The sequence below is a fragment of the Artemia franciscana genome, chromosome 4 (genome assembly GCF_032884065.1).
Source record: "Artemia franciscana chromosome 4, ASM3288406v1, whole genome shotgun sequence".
In the NCBI taxonomy this organism is placed as follows: domain Eukaryota; kingdom Metazoa; phylum Arthropoda; class Branchiopoda; order Anostraca; family Artemiidae; genus Artemia; species Artemia franciscana.
In genome coordinates this window covers 6,390,458-6,411,043 of record NC_088866.1, presented here as the reverse complement: position 1 = coordinate 6,411,043, position 20,586 = coordinate 6,390,458, and the positions used below count along the sequence as shown (strand labels likewise).

At 37.7% G+C, this 20,586-nt stretch overlaps 2 protein-coding genes across 2 annotated transcripts in view; both read left to right on the top strand.

The window, feature by feature from the left end:
• The window catches only part of LOC136025916 (peroxisomal N(1)-acetyl-spermine/spermidine oxidase-like), a 52,370-nt gene extending 45,160 nt beyond the window's left edge, over positions 1-7,210 (top strand). Inside the window, exon 9 of the mRNA XM_065701984.1 lies at positions 7,031-7,210. Coding sequence (XP_065558056.1) covers positions 7,031-7,046 — 16 coding nt within the window. The 3' untranslated portion in view covers positions 7,047-7,210. The remainder of the gene's footprint in view (positions 1-7,030) is intronic.
• A 4,088-nt stretch (positions 7,211-11,298) lies between these two features.
• Positions 11,299-20,586, top strand: part of LOC136025915 (F-actin-monooxygenase MICAL3-like) — a 109,409-nt gene continuing 100,121 nt past the window's right edge. Inside the window, exon 1 of the mRNA XM_065701981.1 lies at positions 11,299-11,435. The gene's annotated coding sequence lies outside the window, so the exon portion shown is untranslated. The remainder of the gene's footprint in view (positions 11,436-20,586) is intronic.

Here is a 20,586-nt window from a genome sequence, read left to right as displayed (position 1 = left end):
TATATGGTTCGGGGGATATATGGTCCTTATTCCTTCCATAAGAACCATATATCCCCCCAGGGCATAGCTTACAATGACTGCCCCCGGGCCCTCGGTGGCTGTGTTGATACCAAAGTTTTTTTCATCTGACTTTTTAGCTAGTTTTAACAAAAATTTTCTGATGCTTTTGGGGCAAAAGGGCCTGGTGAGCGCTAGTTGCCTTCTGATCCCTTTTGACTCTTAAAAAGTGAATTATAACTTTAACTTTCCAAAAAAAAGACTCCCTTAAAGTTTATGCGAGCATCCTTTTCATAAGAACTATATATACCCCAGGGCATAAATTACAACGTCTGCCCCCGGGCACTGGGAGGTTGTGTCAACATCAGAGTTTTTGTTATCTAACCTTTCAACTATTTTTAACAAAATACTTATTTCAAAATTTTTATTTGGTGTATTTGGGGGGAAAGGACGTGAAGCGAGAGGGGACTAGTTGTCATCCAATCTATTTTAACTCTCAAAATTTTTATCTGATACATTTGGGGGAACAGGCATGGGGATGGGAGGCTAGCTGCCCTCCGATCACTTCTCTTTAATGTGAACTACAACTTTCAATTTCTAATCAACACTTTCTGAAGTTTTTACGAGAATCCCTTCCATAAGAACCATATATGCCCCCAGGGCATAACCTGCAACGTCTTCTTCCGGGCCCTGGGGGGCTTTGTCGACACCGGAATTTTCTTGTCTAACTTTTGAACTATTTTTAACAAAATGTCTATCTCTGAATTTTTATCTGACGCATTTAAGTAAAAAAGGCGTAGTAGGGGTGCTAGCTTCCCTGCGATCACTTTTGACTCTTTAAAATTCAATTAGAACTTTCAATTTCCAATCAAAAGAGCCCTATCTGAAGTTTATACGAGCATCCCTTCCATAGGAACGTTATATGCCCCCAGGGTATAACTTACAACGCCTGCCCCCGGACCCTGGCGGATTGTGTTGACACCGGATTTTTAGTTGTATGATCTTTGAACTATTTTTAACAAAAGGGCTATTTATCGGATGTATTTGGGGGAAAAGGGCATGGGAAGGGCTAGTTGTCTTTCAATCACTTTTGACTCTTAAAAAGGGCATTAGAACTTCCAATTTCTAATCGAATTAACCCCCTCTGAAGTATGTGCGACGACCCCAAAGTTTGTGTCGACACCGAAGTTTTTGTTATCTGACCTATGAATTATTTTTAACTAAATGGTTATCTCAAAATTTTTATCTGATGCGTTTGGAGAAAAAGGGCGTGGAAGAGGAGGGGCTTGTTGCCCTCCGCTTTCTTTTGATTCTGAAAAAATGACCTAGAACTGTTAATTTCCAATCAAATGAGCCCTCTATGAACTTTATGCGAGCATACTTTCCATAAGAACCATATTTGCCCCCAGGGCGTAACTTACAACCCCTCCCCCCTGGCTCTGTCGGGTTGTGTCGACGCCGGAGTTTCTATTATATGATCTTTTAACTATTTTTAAAGAAATGGCTATCTCAAAATTTAATTTCCAATCAAATGAGCTCTCTCTGAAGTTTGTACGAGCATCCCTTCTATAAGAACCATATTTTCCCCCAGGGTATAACTTACAACGCCTGCTCCCGGACCTTGGGGGGTCGTGTCGACCCAGAGTTTTTTTATATATGATTTTGGAACTATTTTTAACAAAATGGCTACATCAAAATTTTTATCAGATGTATTTGGGGAAAACAGGGCGTAAGGGTGGCCCTTACCCATAGGGTCTTTACTATAAGCAACGCTATAGCGTTGCCCGGTACAATGGTTTTTCGAGCTAGGTTGGCTTTCTACTAAATTTTCGTGACTGACTGTTTTTATCGAAAAGATATGATTTGTCGTATATTACTGTATGCATTTGTAATATATGTGACATAGACGAATTTAAGAAAGAAGGAGTTACATTATTGAGGGTGAGTAGTTTTCACCTGGGGCAAGAATAAAGTTTTTAGGGAGAAGGCATGTGCAATTTGTTTTATGTTTTTGTTTATGTAGAGTAAATAGTTAGACTCGAATTTTTCGTTTTGTATTGCCATCTCCCACTGGCGGATCCAGGGGGCTGGGGGCACTGGGCCCCCCAATATTTTTTTCTGGTGCCCTTTTCCCCTGTTTTTTTTTCACTTTTTTAGAATTAATTTGTCAATTTGGTCAATTATTAGCACCTTTATCATATTCCCCCCAAAAAATATTTTGCTCATCGCCCTCTCCCCCCCCCCAATATTTTGTTCTAGATCCGCCGGCCATAGAGTTTTTCGAGCAATAAGAGTTACTATTACTATTATTATTGTAGAAAATCAAGTTAAAATTAGGAAAATCTCTCATTTTAAAGAAGAACTTGTTGATTCTATAATCGCTTTAATTTGGAATCTAACGAACAACTATCACAAAACCAATTTCACTAATGATTTCTCACAAGCATGCAGAACTATTTCAACCATGCAAAACCAACTTTAAAAAAAAAAAATACCAAAAAAACTATCGCACAACCAGTTTCACCAGTTAATTTTCACAAGCATGCAGAACTGTCACAACCTGTAATGAACTGTCAAGTCATAAAAATGTCCGAACTTTCTTAAATAGTACAGCGTGTTAAAAACATAAAACTTTTATGGCTGAGGAGTTACTTAGTTACTTAGTTATTCTTTCCTATAATTTTCAGGTTTTTTATTCAAAAAATTTTTTTTGCATAATTTTATGAAATGAGTGTCATAAAATATGAGTAAGTCAGAGACGATAATCTATTAGTGGCAGATATTCTCTTTATTTACTTGTGTAATTCAGGTTCATTCCCTGGCCTTATATTAAAACTCCGTCTAGCTACTGATTAATTTTCTTGGATGAATGGCAGTCTGACTTTGTTATTAGTGGCGTCACTTTAGGAGAGGGGGAACTTATTCCCACCTCCTATATTTTTAAAAGTACATTTTTTTTTATATTCGTTGAAAAATTGCTTATTTTGGCACTTTTATTGAAATCATAATTCGGTTTGTATTTACTTTGAGAAGTTAATAAATTTCTAGGATGGTCTCTGGTAAAGGCCTGCTGACCCTGTCTCCAAGACCTAAAAAAAATTCGTTTAAAATTTGTGCACGACTTTGGGGAAATTCACTTAGAGCCTAGACTTTGGAAGAAAACCTTTTTTTATATGAATGAGGTCACATTCGAATGCGTTTTCTATCATTCTGATCCTTTATTAGTGTTACCAAGCCTGCTTATTGCAGTGGGTAGTGCTTTGAACTTCTAATCTGAACATCCTGGGTTTGACTCTTATAGAAGTCGAATTTTTCATTGGAATGTTTTTCCAGCATTTTAATTGAATTATGTCGCAAATACTTGAAATAGCCTTTTTGTTTAATAAATTTTGCAGAAGATGTGTGTCTGTGTTAAATATTTTAATTCGCATATTACAATTGAACTTGATTGTCGATAGTGTAGAATAGTTGGACGGTAAAAATATGCAAAAAGGTTTGCCGAATAAAATAAAAGGAAATTAAAGTTCTTAAAGAAAATCTGTCTTTCTTTTCACTCTGCGAATATTGGTCCCTAGTACTTTTATGTAATTTGTGTATTGTTTTTAGGTAGCGTGATTTAATTAGAATAGAATTTTTCCGTTTTTTAATGTCATGGCCCTCAGGTTTCTAGAGCAATAAAAGTTGTTATTATTTTAGAAAATCTAATGACAATTCAACAAATCTCTCATTTTGAAGAGAAATCCTTTCTTTAGCAAACTCTTTAATTTGGGATCGAACGCCCAGCTATTGCATAACCTATTTCGCAAATTAATTTTCTATGGCACAGCCAAAGGCTATAGAGAATTCATTGGTGGTATTGGTTATGCTATAGTTGTGTATTCGATACTAGATTAAAGCGTTGTGAGATTCAAAATTTTTCTCTTCAAACTGAAACACTAAGAAGTTGACTTGACTTCCCAATCTCCTAGATTTTGAAAATTCTAGTTTTGATATTTTCATTGAGAACAAAAAAAATTGCTTCCCCTTTAAATATTTAAAAATAAATGTTCGGCCTAACCTAACCACCTGTACATTCCTGTGAATAGACGTCACTGATGTTATGCCTATTTATGGGGTGGAGGTGTAAAAATTACTGCAGCTTTATCGAAATAATTGTGCCCTTTTCTAAGATCTGTTTTTCATTTTATCTGAAAAAAAAGTTAAAAACTTACTTCTTATAAAAACAAGCTACACAATGCATAAACCACATTGTACAATCGCAAAATTAACATGGATACCAAATTTTTCGCTCCTGGGAGGGGTGGGGGGTCCATCAAAGCAAAACATTGATATTTCAAATCATAAGTACCATGAAATTTGAGTCAACTTAGGGTTCAGGGGAGCTTGAGCCCCCCTTGGTACGTCTCTGAACTAAGGCCTACAGGTCTTCAGGCTTTTACAACATCCATGCTTTTCAAACAGTTCGTGGTAACGAACTGTAGTAAGGAGCGATCCGGCTCAATAGTAACCGGAACTCTAAAAAATGGAATTTTGATACCAATAGTTACATTAAAAAAATCGCATTTCAATACTGATTTTAAATATATAAGTTCCATCAAGATTAGTCTTACCCACCAAAAGTTACGAGTCTGAGGAAATTTGCCTCATTTTAGTAAATAGGGGAAAAAAAACCTAAAAGTCATACAATCTTAACGAAAATAACACCATCAGATTCAGCGTATCAGAGAACCCTATTGTAGAAGTTCCTATCTAAAAAAATGTGGAATTTTGCTTTTTTTGCCAGAAGACAAATCACGGAAGCGTGTTTATTTTTTTTTTTTTTTTCCCAGGGGTGATCGTATCGACCCAGTGGTCCTAGAATGTCGCGAGAGGGCTCATTTTAATGGAAATTAAAAGTTCTAGTGTCCTTTTTAAGTGACCAAAAAAATTGGAGGGCACCTAAGCCCTCTCCCACGCTCATTTTTTCCCTAAAGTCACCGAATCAAAATTCTGAGATATCCATTTTATTCACCAATGTCGAAAAACCGGGACAACCTGTGGGGACATTTGGGGACAACCTGTTTTTCGTTTGGCTTTATATAGTTGGTCGGAAAATACAATCGTTGGCAATATGTCATCCTTTATCTGCAGAACGTGTCTTAGCCATCTCAACCCTTCTCATTGTTGCCCTAGAAGGTGGGATAGAACCACATTTTTTGTTCAGATTACTGTTTGAAATACTGTCAGTCAGACGGATACCCAAAAGAATCCATAGGTAATTCCCTGGAAAATATCTAACAAATCTTCCACTGTTTTTTCGAGTGCCCATGTTTCAGAACCGTATTTGACAGCCGTCATCACTGATGCTTATAATATTATAATCTTCGTTTGTAAACTTATCTTCTTGTTTTTCCAAACTTTTTTCAACTGTTAAAAAACTGGACCTTGCCTATTCTGCTTTTAATGTCTTCACTGAGTCCACCATCTATAATAACAATACAACGTATATAGGTGAAGCTATAAACTTCATCTGTCTTGTCGTTGCTTAAAATCACTTATTCACATTTCCTTATTCCCAGTCTAAATGACTTAGTATTCTTAACATAAATTTTCAACGCTATTCTTTGCCCTGAAATCTCGAATCCTCCAAAAAAATAATTTATTTTACTAGTATTTTCATCTAGGACACCCAAATCATCAGTATAATCTAGTATAGGAGAGTTTTACTTTCCTATTTCATTCCGTTCTGTCCCATAGCCTTTGTCATGCTTCTTAGAATAAAGTCATATAAACGGGGATGAATCATTTGACCCTCCCCCCCCCGAAATGTTTTTTTGACTCGTAAAAACATAACAAAACTGAATAAAGCAAATTTTGTTTTCGTTTTTTAAGTTTTTTTTTACCCCCCACCCCACCCCCTGAAAAAACTCCTGGATATGGCCCTGAACCGAGGCTTTGGCTTTTGCCCTGAAGTAAGATCAGTCCTAGTTGTATATTATTATTTTAATGTTTAGGGGTTGTTCCAAATCTTCCAATTTTTCGCCAAGAAACCTTGAGATATTGTTAAAACCTCAGTGCCAATCCTGTGCATAACCAAGTTCCCTTGGAGTTCGAAAAGTGGTTCATTTTTCTTATAAATTTTATTTTTAATTGAAATTACCGATCCAAATGTGTTTTAGGGAGAGCCAAAAAATTTAGGAGAGATGAGGGGGATAAATACCCCCTCCAACTGGTGCTACTGACCCAGAAAATCCATAACTTTACTGTCTCTCCTAACCCTACATCAAATTTAGCTCTAAATCACGTTCAAACACCTCTTAGCAGTATTATTTTTAAACTAACGACATGCCCAGAAAATAATTGCCTTTTTCGGATGTAGAAGCATGGGTTTAGAGAGTGACCGCTTCCGTTGCAACACCTGAACATAAAGGTCTTAAATAGCAGGGGACTCGGAGGATGACAGCTTCCCCCGACTCTCTTTTTATTTCTGTACGTTTTAAAGGTCAATCTTCAGTTAAAGCCTTTAAGAATTTTTTTTTTAAGTCATCAAATGTTAAAGGTGCTTAAAATGACTAACGTGGGTCTTCGTGGTAGGGCACGTCCTAATAGCAATTAAATGTCAAGTCTAAATATCAATGGAAGGTAAATGCTGCTTTTTTTTAGCGAAGTTAAGGAGTAGTTTCGCTTAAATAAAAAGATCAATCCTGATTCTTGCTCTCCCAATAACATGCGGTTACATTACTACCGATGTGCATTAAGAAGGATTTACTCGTCTATTCTTGCCAAACTGTGAACATCGGTCTTGCAGTCTTCTGCTGGTTGCAAATATCAATTTTTTAGCGAAATGACTTGTTAGCCAAAGCCCTAAAATTTCTTTTTAGTCAATTCAGGTTGATTTGCAACTTTACCAAATAAATTCGAAGTTATTTTTTGATTATTAGTCTAAATGACATTGCACGACAGAGCGGTTTAATGGAAACACTCCTAGTAGCTAATTTGGAGAATGTGAGTCTCCTAACCGTTTTTTTTTCGTAAGATCAATCTTTTCTTCCAGGACATCCAATTTGTGATTGCACCCATTCCTTTTCTAATATATTACGAAGCCGAAGAACCAGTTACAAATAAGTTTCAGAAGCTCGACTTGGAGTAGTAAAATGTGTAGTGGTTTTATATGTGTTGTCTTCTTTTGTTTCTTAAGACATTATTTCAAAAGCAATAGATTTGAGGTTGACAACTGGTTTTTTGTGCTTTATTATTTTTTTTTCATTGGATTCCAGTGAGCTATTTGACTCTGTCAAGGTAAATGACTCTATTTTGAAAATCGTAGTCTCGAGAAAAAATTATTTCAAATATGAGTAAAGTGAACTAAGTTGAGTTGAGGCAATATGCATTGGGCACCGTAAAAACCTTGAGCCTCAAAACTCATGGCAAAACGTTACGATTTTTGAACCATTTCTTATATATATATATATATATATATATATATATATATATATATATATATATATATATATATATATATATATATATATATATATATATATATATATATATGTATATATATATTATCTTTTTTCATAATAGATACATGTATCTACTCTCTTTTATCCCCTTTATGTTTTTTTTTTCGGGAATGGTTTTTTTTTGCACACTAAGATCTTCTGCCCTGAAAAACGCAATCCAGATAAGTTATTAGTTTTGGGGAAATTCGTTTAGAGCCTAAATTTTGGAAATGCATTTTTCATGTGAATGGCGTCATATATTGATATGCATGACAGTGTTCGGACTCGCCTATAAATTCTAATAAATTCCTATATTTTAATGCACTCCTATAAAATGCCTATATTTGGCTAAAATCCTATTATTCCTATATTTTCGGCTAAGAGCACTAAGAACATTGCTCATGATCTGCAATTTTCTGTCTTTTGGTGTAGATTGATAATTAATCACAACTGTTGAACTTTTTGAACTTAACTAATGCTTTGTGTTGGGCTTAGTAAGCTGCTTCTGCCTGGGCTATGCTGTTGTGTTGACTTAGTAGCCTATGTTTTGTTTTTTGTCATGTTGGGCCTGTCCGAAATGAGCAAAGATCAGTATATAGGCTAGCAGTCTCTGCTTAATGAGACTGGAGTTCTTGCGACTTATGTGTTTCCTGGCTGAACGCTGGCTGGCTGATGTGAATTATGCCCAGTTATTCAAATGGACTATTCTAAGATAGTTGCAAATCGAGGGAAATATAATAGACGTGCACTGGGTAGGCTATATACTACATTCTGTGATCAATCTGTCCTTTATCTATCTGGTCTAACCTTCTAAAGAAAAATGATGTTAATCAGATTCGGACTTTTTATTTCAGATATTGTAAATTTTTACTTTATCTCCCCCCTTGGTATAGCAATGGTAAGATAATTCGTAAGTTTGATGTCCCTGATATAAGTGCAAAGTTGGCCCTCCTGCATGGAAGATTGTCGGAATCAGCTTTTTATCGTTTATTGCCTCATCATCCTTTGGTCCATCTGTTCGGTTAATCTCATTGTAGCATAGTGTTTTTATGGCACTTGGTATTAACCAAGTGACATATAGCAATCGCAAATTCTGTCGGTCTGTCTGTCTGTCGGTCCTGGTTTTACTACTTTAGGCTCTTCCAGGTAAGCTAGGACGATGAAATTTGGCAGGCGTATCAGGAGCTGGACCAGACTAAATTAAAAATAATCGTTTTCCCGATTTGACCATCTGAGGGGGGAGTGGGGGCCCGTTAATTCAGAAAAAATAGAATAATGAAGTATTTTAACTTACGAACGGTTGATCAGATCTTAATTAAATTTGATGTTTGGAAGAATATCGTGTCTCAGAGCTGTTATTTTAAATCCCGACCGGATCTGGTGACATTGGGGGAGTTTGTATGGGGAAACCTAAAATCTTGGAAAACACTTAGAGTGGAGGGATTGGGCTGAAACTTTGTGGGAAAAATAAGCACAAGTCCTAGATACATGATTGACATAACCAGAATGGATCTGCTCTCTTTGGGGTAGTTGGGAGGGGGTTGATTCTGAAAAATTAGAAAAAATGAGGTATTTTTAACTTACGAACGGGTGATCGGATCTCAATGAAATTTGATATTTAGAAGGATATCGTGTCTCAAAGCTCTTATTTTAAATCCCGGCCGGATCTGGTGACATTGGGGGAGTTAGAGGTGACCTAAAATCATGTAAAACGCTTAGATTGGAGGGATTGGGCTGAAACTTGGTGGGAAAAATCAGGACAAGTCCTAGATACATGATTGACATAACCAGAACGGATCCGCTCTCTTTGGGTTAGTTTGGGGGGGGGTTGATTCTGAAAAATTAGAAAAAATGTGGTATTTTTAACTTACGAACGGGTGATCGGATCTCATTGAAATTTGATATTTTGAAGGATATTGTGTCTCAAAGCTCTTATTTTAAATCCCGACCGTATCTGGTGACATTGGGGGGGGGGGCCTAAAATCATGGAAAACGCTTAGACTGGAGGGATTGGGATGCAACTTGGTAATTTATGTGACCAGGCATCCTACGCCATCTGCAACAGATCTGATCCCGAGGACTTCTGAATCCTATATTTGGGCCCGGGAAATCCCATAACAATAGAACAGAGCCTATAATTTGAAACGAACCGACCTGTCCGAAGCCTGGCATGAGGACGCGAGAAGTAAAGGCTGATGTAAATCAACATGCTACTTTATTGGGACTTCCCACCCTATATTGCTTGAAATATTTACCTTAATATCCTGAGTCTTAGTGGAAGTAGCAGTAGTAGTCGAAGGACTTGTAGTATCATGCACAGAATGTCCTTAAGTCAGCTGAACGCTCCCTCATTATGGCATGAAATGACTACGTGTATACAGAGTGGGTTTTGACATAGTTTAACACTCCCCTCAGTATTCCTTGAAAGCTTCCCTTGAATGTTCTTGTCCTTTTTTACTCAGAATTTCAAATATTCCCCTTTCCAGATAACAAATACTGTTTATGGATTGGAAAATTGCAGAACTTAAAGCTCGTTGCCCGATGGGTGTGTATGTGGAGGGGGACATCATTCCCAATAGCATAGCTATTGAACCTTTCAACTATGCTGAGCGAAATGGCTATCTCAGAATTTTCAGCAGATGTCTTTGGGGAGAAAGGGGCCAAGGAGGTAGGTTGCCCTCCAAACAATGTTGCCGCCTTAAAAGGACATTCCACCTTCCAGTCGAATTAGTCCCTTCCAAAGTATCTACGATATCTTCTTCCAAGCAAAGTGGCTTGGTGAAAAGAAAAAAAATAATACATAAAGTCCGCTCCAATCTAGATTCAAAGCACTTTTGCCCTAAGTATGATCAAAGCCTGCTGTAAAAAATACATACAGTTTTCAATAAAACGTAAATGACGCTATAGGCTTTAGAAATTATGTGCCTAGGGAAAAGGCTGGTGCAGTAGCCTAACTCCTCTTCGAAGATTACTAGTCTTATAATATTAAACATACAAAAAGAAATGAAATAAAAAGTTAAATAATATAAGGGATTAGAAAGTCTTGGAAAATCCTCGAAAACCTGAACCCATACACGAGTTAACCCCACTGTAAATTGTTTTATTGAGTGTTCTGCTGCACAGGAAAGACGAAATTTGTTTTGCCATTGTGAAACCCACTTGGATGAATAGTATGATACCGTGGTCACTCGGTTTCATTGAGCAAAACGACATGTATTATGAAGACAGAAATAAGGAGCGAAGCAAACGCTACTGTTTATTGAATAGCAAGTGAAAAAGTCTGAAAAAAGGCTCTTGATCCTTCAGATTTTTTTTAGTGTTGTTGCGTGTGTCGCATTTGCCTCAAATTTACTTGTGTCGTTTTATAGTACATGCCCTTGGAGTTTTAAAGTGCTTTGATTGACTCATCTTTTTTGTATTTGAAACTCCTTCCTAATAAGAAAAGTTGGTGTCAATTGGCGGCGCGCTGGAATTTCTTGGTGGCGTGCCACCATATGTCTTGAAAAATCAGCTATTTGCCGCCGAAAAAAGAGTGGAGTCTGCGTCGGGTCTAGTTCCATCACATCGTCCTGTTAGTCCAAATGGCAATTACAAACTGTTCAATCGAATCTGCATATTGTCATCATCATTGCACAGTCCACCGAAAATCAAATATAAACTCAGATGTTTTCCTATTAATGAAAAGAATTTACCGATTTCACTTCTTTGGGAGTATTTTCTCATATAAACAGGCCAAGAAAATAATAGAAACCAACACCCTCATCAAAGAGAGAGGCCACTGATTGGATAGGATTGCAATTCAGGCGAAAAAACGAATCATGAAAAATGTATCTTGAATACTTAGCCTTAGAAGAAGAAGACAAAAAAGAGTGGAAGATTCAAGTTAATTAAAAATCAAGCGAATTTACGCTCCAATTACGTTTGAATCAACAACGAACTACCTCAACTAACATCCAGGTAAGAACTAATAAGATTTTATCCAGTCAGAAAAGGTCATTAGCCTATGAATGAATTAAATTGTTGTAGCTTAATCTGTTGAGAACCTGGACTAGGTCTAATGGTAAAATTCAAGTTAATTGACTTCTTACTATCTCAGTAAGGGTTTAGGTTAGGAAAATGAAACTCTCAGGGTTGAACCTTCAGACTAAAGTATGTTCCAGGAAGGTATTTTGAAGCAACTATATCCACTCCTTCTCCCTCTAGAGGGCCCTGACCTTTAAAAATATGTGTGTTATAAAAGTGAAACCATGCAAAATAGATCTTCTGCTTAATTGAAGTGCAAAAAAATTGTTTTCAGCTTCATAACTTTGCTCAATTCCATTTTATAAGGTTTTAAAGATATACAAATACATTTCCTAAATAAAAAAAAAAACATTAATTTGCCTCAAAATTCTACTTGAATAACAGGAATTGCATTTTCAGAACTAAAGGCAGAGCAAAAACAACTAGTAACTGAAAATTAAGGTAAAATATTGTTTTGTCAAAATTTCAATAGGTATAGACCTGTCATGTATGCAAGTTTCAGGGCCCACTAGAGGGAGAAGGAGTTGAGGTGGGTACTTTAAAACCCCTTCCTGGGGCATACTTTAGCATTTAGACCCATCCCTGAAAGTTTCATTTTCCTAACCTAAATCCTTTCTGAGATAGCAAGAAGTCAATTAACTAGAATTTTACCAGGACCTGGGCTAGAAAGACAGCCAGCTGGAGTTTTGGGCCTTATAATCTAGGGGGATCAAGGTACACCATAGGATTTTAAACATAAAAATGGAATTTAGTTTGAGAAAAACTCAGGGAAGGGGTACAATTGCCCCCCCCCCCCTATTAAATTTTTTGGTTAAAAGTCTAGTTAATTGACTTTTTGCTACTCAGAAAGGGTTTGGTTTTGGAAAATGAAACTTTCAGGGACGAATCTACAGACTAAAGTAGCCTATGGTTCAATGTTGGTATTACCTGAACAATTGTTTTGGGTCATGAAACTATTGTTTATAGATGCATTTTGACTTTTTGAACATCTTTTCTCACTTGGAAAACTGCCACAAACTCACCATTATGGAGTTATTCCAGCCCAAATATTCTTGTATTTATACATATAGAATTGCAATCATTTCCATTTTGTTGATTGGATATTTGAAATTGTGAATCTGTAATAGTTTAGAAACAAATTTGGGCTGTATATTTGCACATTAGGGGGGTTGGAGTAAAGCATAGTATATATTAAATACATAAACTAACCATTCCTGTATTCATGCTATGCTCCCTCCCCCCTCTGTAATGTGCAAATATATAATAACTCCATAATGGTGAGTTTTCAATAGTTTTCCAAGAGTGAAAAGATGTTCAAAAAGTCAAAATGTATCTATTAACAATGGTTTCATGACCAAAAACAATTGTTCAGGTAATACCAACATTGACCAAAGTATGTTCTGGGAAGGTGATTTTAAGCAACTACCTCCACTCCTCCCTCTAGAGGGCCCTGACCTTTGAGGAACCTTGAAAATATGTGTGTTATAAAAGTGAAACCTGTCAAAATAGATTTTCTGTTTAATTGAAGTACAACAAAATTGTTTTCAGTTTCATAACTTAGCTCAATTCCATTTTATAAGGTTTTAAAGATATGCAAATACATTTGCTAAATTTTGAAAAAAAAAACAAAAAACATTGATATGGCTCAAAATTCCAGTCAAATAACAGGAATTGCATTTTCAGAACTAAAGGCAGAGAAAAAGAAACTAGTAACTGGAAATTAAGGTAAAAAATTTTTTCTGTCAAAATTTCAATAGGTATAGGACCTGTCAGGTAGGCAAATTTCAGGGCCCTCTAGAAGGAGAAGGAGTTGAGGTGGGTACTGTAGACCCATCCCTGAAAGTTTCATTTTCCTAACCTAAACCCTTTCCAAGATAGCAAGAAGTCAATTAACTAGAATTTTACCATTTTTTGTTTTTCATTTTATTGACTTACAAATAAAATGGACACACCACTTGATGCCTTTTTTCAGCTCTTTATGAATATAATAATCTCTTCAATCAAAAGTTCAAATATAAGCCCTTTTTGACCTCTTGAAAATGACCAAAAGATTTCTAATTTTTGGGTTTTAAAAAGGCTAAAATAATGGTTTCAAACTTAAACCAACAACCTAACCTTTAAAACAAACAACATTTGCAGTAGAAGCAATTATTATATTTATAAAAAGTTTAAAAAAACTCATTGAGTGGTATGTTCACTTTATTTGCAAGTCAATCATATGAACAATAAAATATTAACCCCCTCCTCCTAGAGTAGAGGCAATACTGAGAAAGACCCATGTTATGAAAACAATTCTTACTTCACAATAGTGCCATAACATACATTACTGTATATGATTATAGAATAGAAATACTTTTAACAAATATAGAGACATATAGACAATTCAAACCTTTATCTCAGACAAAAAAACATGTATAATATTATAGTTTGTGCCTAAGAACTCAAAGTCATGTCTATTCAATTTAGCATTAAGCAATCCAAATGTTTGAGTAATATTCATAGAACCATACTTCTCAATAATAATGTATTGCAATAGATCTTACAGTAAAAATTTGCATTAGGCCTATCTAAAATAAGCAATATGGATCTGTTGCAAATCTTTCTTATTCATTAACAAATGCACTCCAGTTAAAACAAGGCGAAATGGTCACAATATTTGGAATACATTTTAGCTAAAATCTGACATGAATGTTTTCCACTGTTTGGTGAGCTTTTTTGCATATCCAATGCCCAGCTTTTTTCTAACATCTCTCAGAACCTGAAGTTGCAAGAATGGGAGTTTAGATGCTGTAGAACAGATATGTATCCCTAACTACCATAAACTTGCAACAATACAAATTTCATAAGATCCAAATTTCTCCAGACAAAGTAGAGAGAGAGAGAGAGAGAGAGAGAGAGAGAGAGAGAGAGAGAGAGAGAGAGAGAGAGAGAGAGAGAGAGAGAGAGAGAGGTTTATTATTAAATACAAGAAATAAATTAAATACCCTTTCCGGTCTCTTTGCACATCCTTTGCATTCTGGTACTAGAGGACATTCTTTGAAGCTCTCCATGCAGAATTCCACGAGTAGACATAGAAGCCACTTCTTCAGCCAAAGAATCATCAATATGTGGAACCAGCTCTCTGAAGAAACAGTTTCTGCTACTTCAACTGACATGTTCAAGTCCCACCTTGATAGGGAATGGCTCTGCCAGGAGTTCCTTTACAATTGGGAAGCTGCAGAGTCCTCCACAAGAGTCTAATCTAACAGCCACAATCTACACCAAACAAATTCTTTTTTCTCATGGAGCATCACAAGGATGGATAATCCTTATATCACTCCAAGCTGCAATTTAAGGTAAAAAATACAATACAATTCAAAATTGAATTACAATACACTTTATCCCCCTCAAAAGGCTCCATGGCCAGGGATACAAGGGGGAGGGGGCAGGAATACAACAGTTGAGATTGAAAACTAGATATTTGCATTTACTAACATTCAAAGATTGGCCAACATTCCAAAACATTTAGAAATATGTTGCTGAGGTCATGCTAAATGAAATGTGATCCAGCTTGAAATTAACATTTGCATACACAATTACAAGACTGATCAGATAAGCTGAAAATATTAAGACATGATTCCTGATAGCACATTATCGTTGTCAATGTCAACAAACCCATGTGTTATTTACGAATTTCTAATTGTGGATTATTGCCTCAAATAGTGAGTCAAAGACATTTTTCCATACCTAGTGTGTTATTTTCCTTATTAATAGACCCTAAAGTGTTATACTATACTTACTTACCTTGGATTTTTATTGTGTTTGATTTGTTTCTAGTTGGTGATATATAAGTGTAATTCCCTAGAGATTTCAACGTGTCCTGATTTCGACTTTTTTTTTTGTCGCTGTTGCCGCTCCGAAGTTGCCAATATAATTTCTTTTGGGCGAATTTGAAAAATCAGCCAAAAAGTCGGCAGCCGAAAACGTTTGGAAAGTTTGGTTATCATATTCAAAGTCCAGTGAAATTTCGTCAAAAAGCCACCAACAGACCAGAGAATTCACCAACAGATCTGAAGAATTATCTGGATCTAAAATCAAATTCTTTTGAAGAATTTTCCATGCAAAGCGAGCCGCGAAATAATATTCCCGATAGGTAAACGTACACAGGTTGTAAGCAGAAGAGGGGCGGGTGCCTGCCGCAAGAGCCGTACGTACCTGCTGGTATTTAGTTACCCTTAAATTGCGGGGAATAGGTGAGCAGGTCCCGACGCTTCCCTTATACTTGTGTACGCTATCCGAAAATTGCGTTGAATGCTGTGACGTAAGCGATGGGGACTCTCGTACGCAATGCTGTACTGAACTTTCTCACGCGATCCATGCAAGCGGGGAACAAAATTGAAAGCATTGTTAAGCGAGCTGTGGAGTTCTTTGATCATGCTGAAATTCTTAGTGCGAAGGAGAAACTTATAACGCTTGCCAATGAGATTGGTTATGATTACGTCTATCGGAAAACGGCAAACGATTCTGATAACGTGATGGAAATGGCGAAAATCCTAGCCCTTTGCGCTAAAGAGAAAAAGCCCTTGCCTACTTTCGTAATTTTTGATCCGCAGGAAGTGCCCACCTGCCCTGATGAAGTCAGTGCCTGCGTGAGAATAAAAGTAAACGAGATGTGTCGAAAGTTTGATGCCGGATTAGGGGCTATCGCGGATAAGATCAAACTTGCATCTGAACAGTGTGCTCAGCAGCTCGCCGGGGTATCGCAGCAATGTACTACCATAAGCGACGCTATTTCCCAGGGCTCACCCACTCCCCGTTCAGCAGCGAATCCGCCATCAAAGCCACTTTACTCGGTGGTTGTGAAAGCAAACGATATGCCGCCTGAGTTAACGTCCCCACAATCCCGGAAAGACTTCTTTGCAAAGGTTTGCCCTAGCGACGTAAGCTCCGACTCTCTTACTCTGAAACGTAGCAACGATGAATGGAAGATTCTTGTCCAGTCTCGAGATGCCGCTACCCAACTTGCAGAAGCAATGAAAAGGAAGAACATAACCACTAAAGTCAAAGTTCCCCAGTTTGTCGGTATCATGAAAAGAGTACCCTCATCAGTTAGCGAGAGTGAACTCTGTCAAATTGCTGGTTGCGACAAAGTGGCGCAATGCGGATCTACGAGAGCGTTCAAGTTATTCTATGCAAGTCGACAAACACTTGAAAACGCTATCGCGAACCCGCTGAAGATTTGTTTAGAACTGTTCAGGATTGAAGAGTTCCGCTTTCTACCGAGGAGGTGTTTCAAGTGCCATGCTGTTGGTCATTTAGCAGCTGACTGTTCGCAACCAGAAAGGTGTTCGCGCTGCGGTGGCGATGGTCACAGCTCTAGTAAGGACAACCCATGTAGTAATCCGCAAAAATGCCTAAACTGCGGCTCTAGTAGACACTCTTGCTACCATGCTGCTTGTCCCTTTAACAAAGCCCAGCCTAACACTAGCACGTAAATGGAAAATCGAATATTCTGCTGGAATATGAACGGTAAAGTGTTGGACAGAATCCCCCTTCTAACTGACCTTTCTAAAGAATATAACTGTATTTGCATACAGGAACACTTTCTGACCGATGATAGTGTAAACCTTCTAAAGTTTTCCTCGGATATGCATTACCTCGTTCAACCTGCGCGAAGATCTGGGACTCGGGGTCGTCCCTCTGGTGGCCTAGCCATAATCACGCGCTCTAACTCGGGGCCCCCCGTGTGTGTCGAGCAGAATGAATGGTTCCAAGCTGCCAAAATGCATGGCGTGTTTTTCGTAAATGTTTATTTACCAACCAATTACAATGACATCGCTTCAGAAAAGAAGTTTGCAAAAGCATGCCAGAAGCTCGGAAAGTGCCTCCTCAGTTTAGTCCAGAAATCATGCCCTGTTATAATTCTTGGTGACTTTAACTGCAATCTCGACGATCATTCCTGCCCTCGGGCTGTACTATTGCTGAACGCCTTACCAAGCGGATTTAAAGTTGCTAAGAAGGATAAGTGCTATTCCTATATCAGTACCGCAAAAACCGTCTCAAATCTTGATCATGTAGTAACTTACAAACTGGACCTAGAGTCAGTCTCGGTTGGATCTGACGGTGCCTATTCGGATCATTTACCTCTCTCTTTTGCAATACCAGCCGTCAGTCCCCAGTGTGCTCCAAAAACCAAGCCTGAGCCAGCACGTGATTGGAAAAAAGTAGTCCGTGAGCAGTTCCAGCTCAATTGTGAACAAATTTTGAAGAAAATTAAAGTGCCTTTCCACCTCCTACAGTGGGATTGTGACCTAACGGAAAGCGAGATACGCCTGCAACTGAACACGTATTTCTACGAAATTTGCCACTCCTTGAGAGTAGCTGAAAGGGTTGCTGTCCCATTACGTAGCGTCCGACGTGGGTCGCGAGTGAAAGGATGGGCCTCTAACAGTGAGCTTGTGAAGGCAAGAGCAGCTGCCAAGTTCTGGCTGGGGGTTTGGCACGAGTGCGACCGGCCAAAAAGCGGGGTAGTCAATGAATTGCGGGTTTATACAAAACGGCGGTTCGCGAAAGAGCTACGAAAACATCGTAGTAGCCTCAAACGGGAAACAGTTTCAAAAATCATTGAAAACCCTAATTTGGTCTGGAAGCTCCGTGCCAGGCCTGTAGAAAGTACGGGACAAAATGCTAGTGATATAGATGAGGAAATATGGGTAGATTATTTTGCTGCTGAATTCTCCCCACCAGATGAAGTGAAAAATAAAAAGTTTAGCGAAGAGCTCGATCAGCTTATGACGAAAGAGCATAATTACCTCGTGATTTCTAGTGCGAAAATAACCCACCTTTGTCAAAAATTAAAGAAGAAATTATCCGCCGGTGCCGACCAAATCTGTGCTCTACACCTACTGAATGGTGGTCCAGTTCTATCGGAGCATTTAGCAATAGCTTACCAAATTATACTAACACATGGTATTGTACCGGACATTTTCTGTTTAGGTGTGATCACTCCAGTTTTGAAAAAGGGTAAACCTGCTCATGAACCATCGTCATACAGACCCATTACTGTATCATCTGTGTTTTGCAAGCTATTTGAAAAGCTCATAATTTCGGACATTAAAGCTAGTTGTAAAGTGCCTCCCCACCAGTTTGGATTCCAAGCTGGCTTAGGATGTGCCCATGCCTTGCATGTAGCTGCAAATGTTCTACTGGATGCCCACATTTCGAAAGAAAGCCTAGCTATAGGTGAATATGATGTACAGCGGGCTTTTGATTCGGGTATCCATTCTCAGAATATGGTTGAGCTGAGAAAGTCCGGAGTTGACCGTGCTATTGTCAAACCCTTGAACGACATGTATAGTAGGCTCAAGGTCCGTATTAAACTGTCAGGTAAATTAAGTCGTAGGTTTGCTGTGGTGAAGAAAGGTATAAAACAGGGAGCCGTATCATCACCTGATCTGTTCAACAACAGCATATCGACGGCCCAGTCAAAAGTGGCCCCTTGCTGTATTTTTAAAGGCATTGACGTGTCCCTAGTTGGGTTTGCAGATGACCTTCTAAACTTTTCAAGAATTTTGTCTTCTTTGGAATCTAACTTTAAAATTTTGGAGATGGAGTATGATGAAATTGGGTTGAGTTTTAATGTGACAAAATGTGAAGTACTGTTATTTAACTGGAATGCCTCTCAACCCGAAATCCAACTAGGGTCACAGGTGGTCATGCCCTCTAAGTCAATTGTATACCTGGGTCTGCCGATCGGTGAAACTCTTCAGCATACACGAGCACTGCTTGTAAAGCACATCGAGAAGAAGATCAGGTCAGCTTATGGAGCTTCGGTTTCCTCCAAGCGTAATCTAAATAGGTCGCTGCGTGCACAAATATTTGTTGCTGTTGCCTTACCCCATGTTCTTTACGTTTCGCCGTTCTGGAAGTTACTTACAAATTCGAATAAAGTAACTATAAGAAGAATATTCTTCAGGTACCTCAAGTTCCTACTTGAGATGCCATTAAGAACAAGTAATTCTTACCTAACGAGGCGGTATTCAGTACCTGACCCATTTACTGCGGTGGAAGCGTGTCTTGAAAAGTACCGTGATAGAGTAGAAGCGAGTAACCACCAGTGGACCGCCATTCTTACATAGTTGTATTATAGTTCCTTCGTGATTATTTTCATTTCAAGAAGTTTCGTTGTGTTTTGTATGTGCGTTTTCTTCTCTTTTGTTTTTTATCCGTCTTTTGTTCAATTGTGACGGGTTTTTCCAATATATTTATTATTATTATTATTATTATGAATGTAAGGATGAAATAGATAAAGTAAAAGCACTCCACACTGTCATACTCCAGATTGTGCTGGTATATTATGGTAACTGTATACAATTTCAAAGGAAGAAACAAGTTACTATACCAAATTTAAGGACATCTGTGGCAGAAGGATTCACTTCAAACTCTGACATGGAGTGCCATACTTGTGCATGGCAAATACTATCAAAAGCCTTAGACAAATATAAAGTGCAAATGTATTATTCAACTCTTAGACTAGGCATAATTAAAAAGTGATGCTAAAACCCTATGTGCATGTTGACACCCAATACATGGTTTAAACCCAAATTGGCTTGAGTCTTTAGTAGTCCACTCAATAATATATGGTAGAAGGACATGTTCAAAAATCCTACTAATGTTGCATGCAATAATGATGGACCTTTATGCACTATAATTAATAGGGTCCTTTTGATGTTTAAGAGTAGAGGTTGCCATACTGCAAAGGAAAAAATCAGGTACCATTCACAAAAATAAACAAAACTGAAAAAGTAACTTGAGTTGAGTGATTAGTGCCAGCCAATCACAATGTAGATGATGAGTGCTAATCAAATTAATATTACTCTATTTAGACCCAAGTTTTACTTTTAGTTGATACAGGAATAACCTGACATTGGCAAACTTTATCAGCCAAAAATTTTGAAACCGGGCCCTGAAAATGATAATGAACACTGCTCAATCTTACTAAAAATATTTTTATAATGCCTAAGCCAAGACAAGACATAGCCAAGGATAGCACTGCTGGTCCCTAATGAATCAACTTCTGATGAATTAATGACTTGCCTCCATTGTA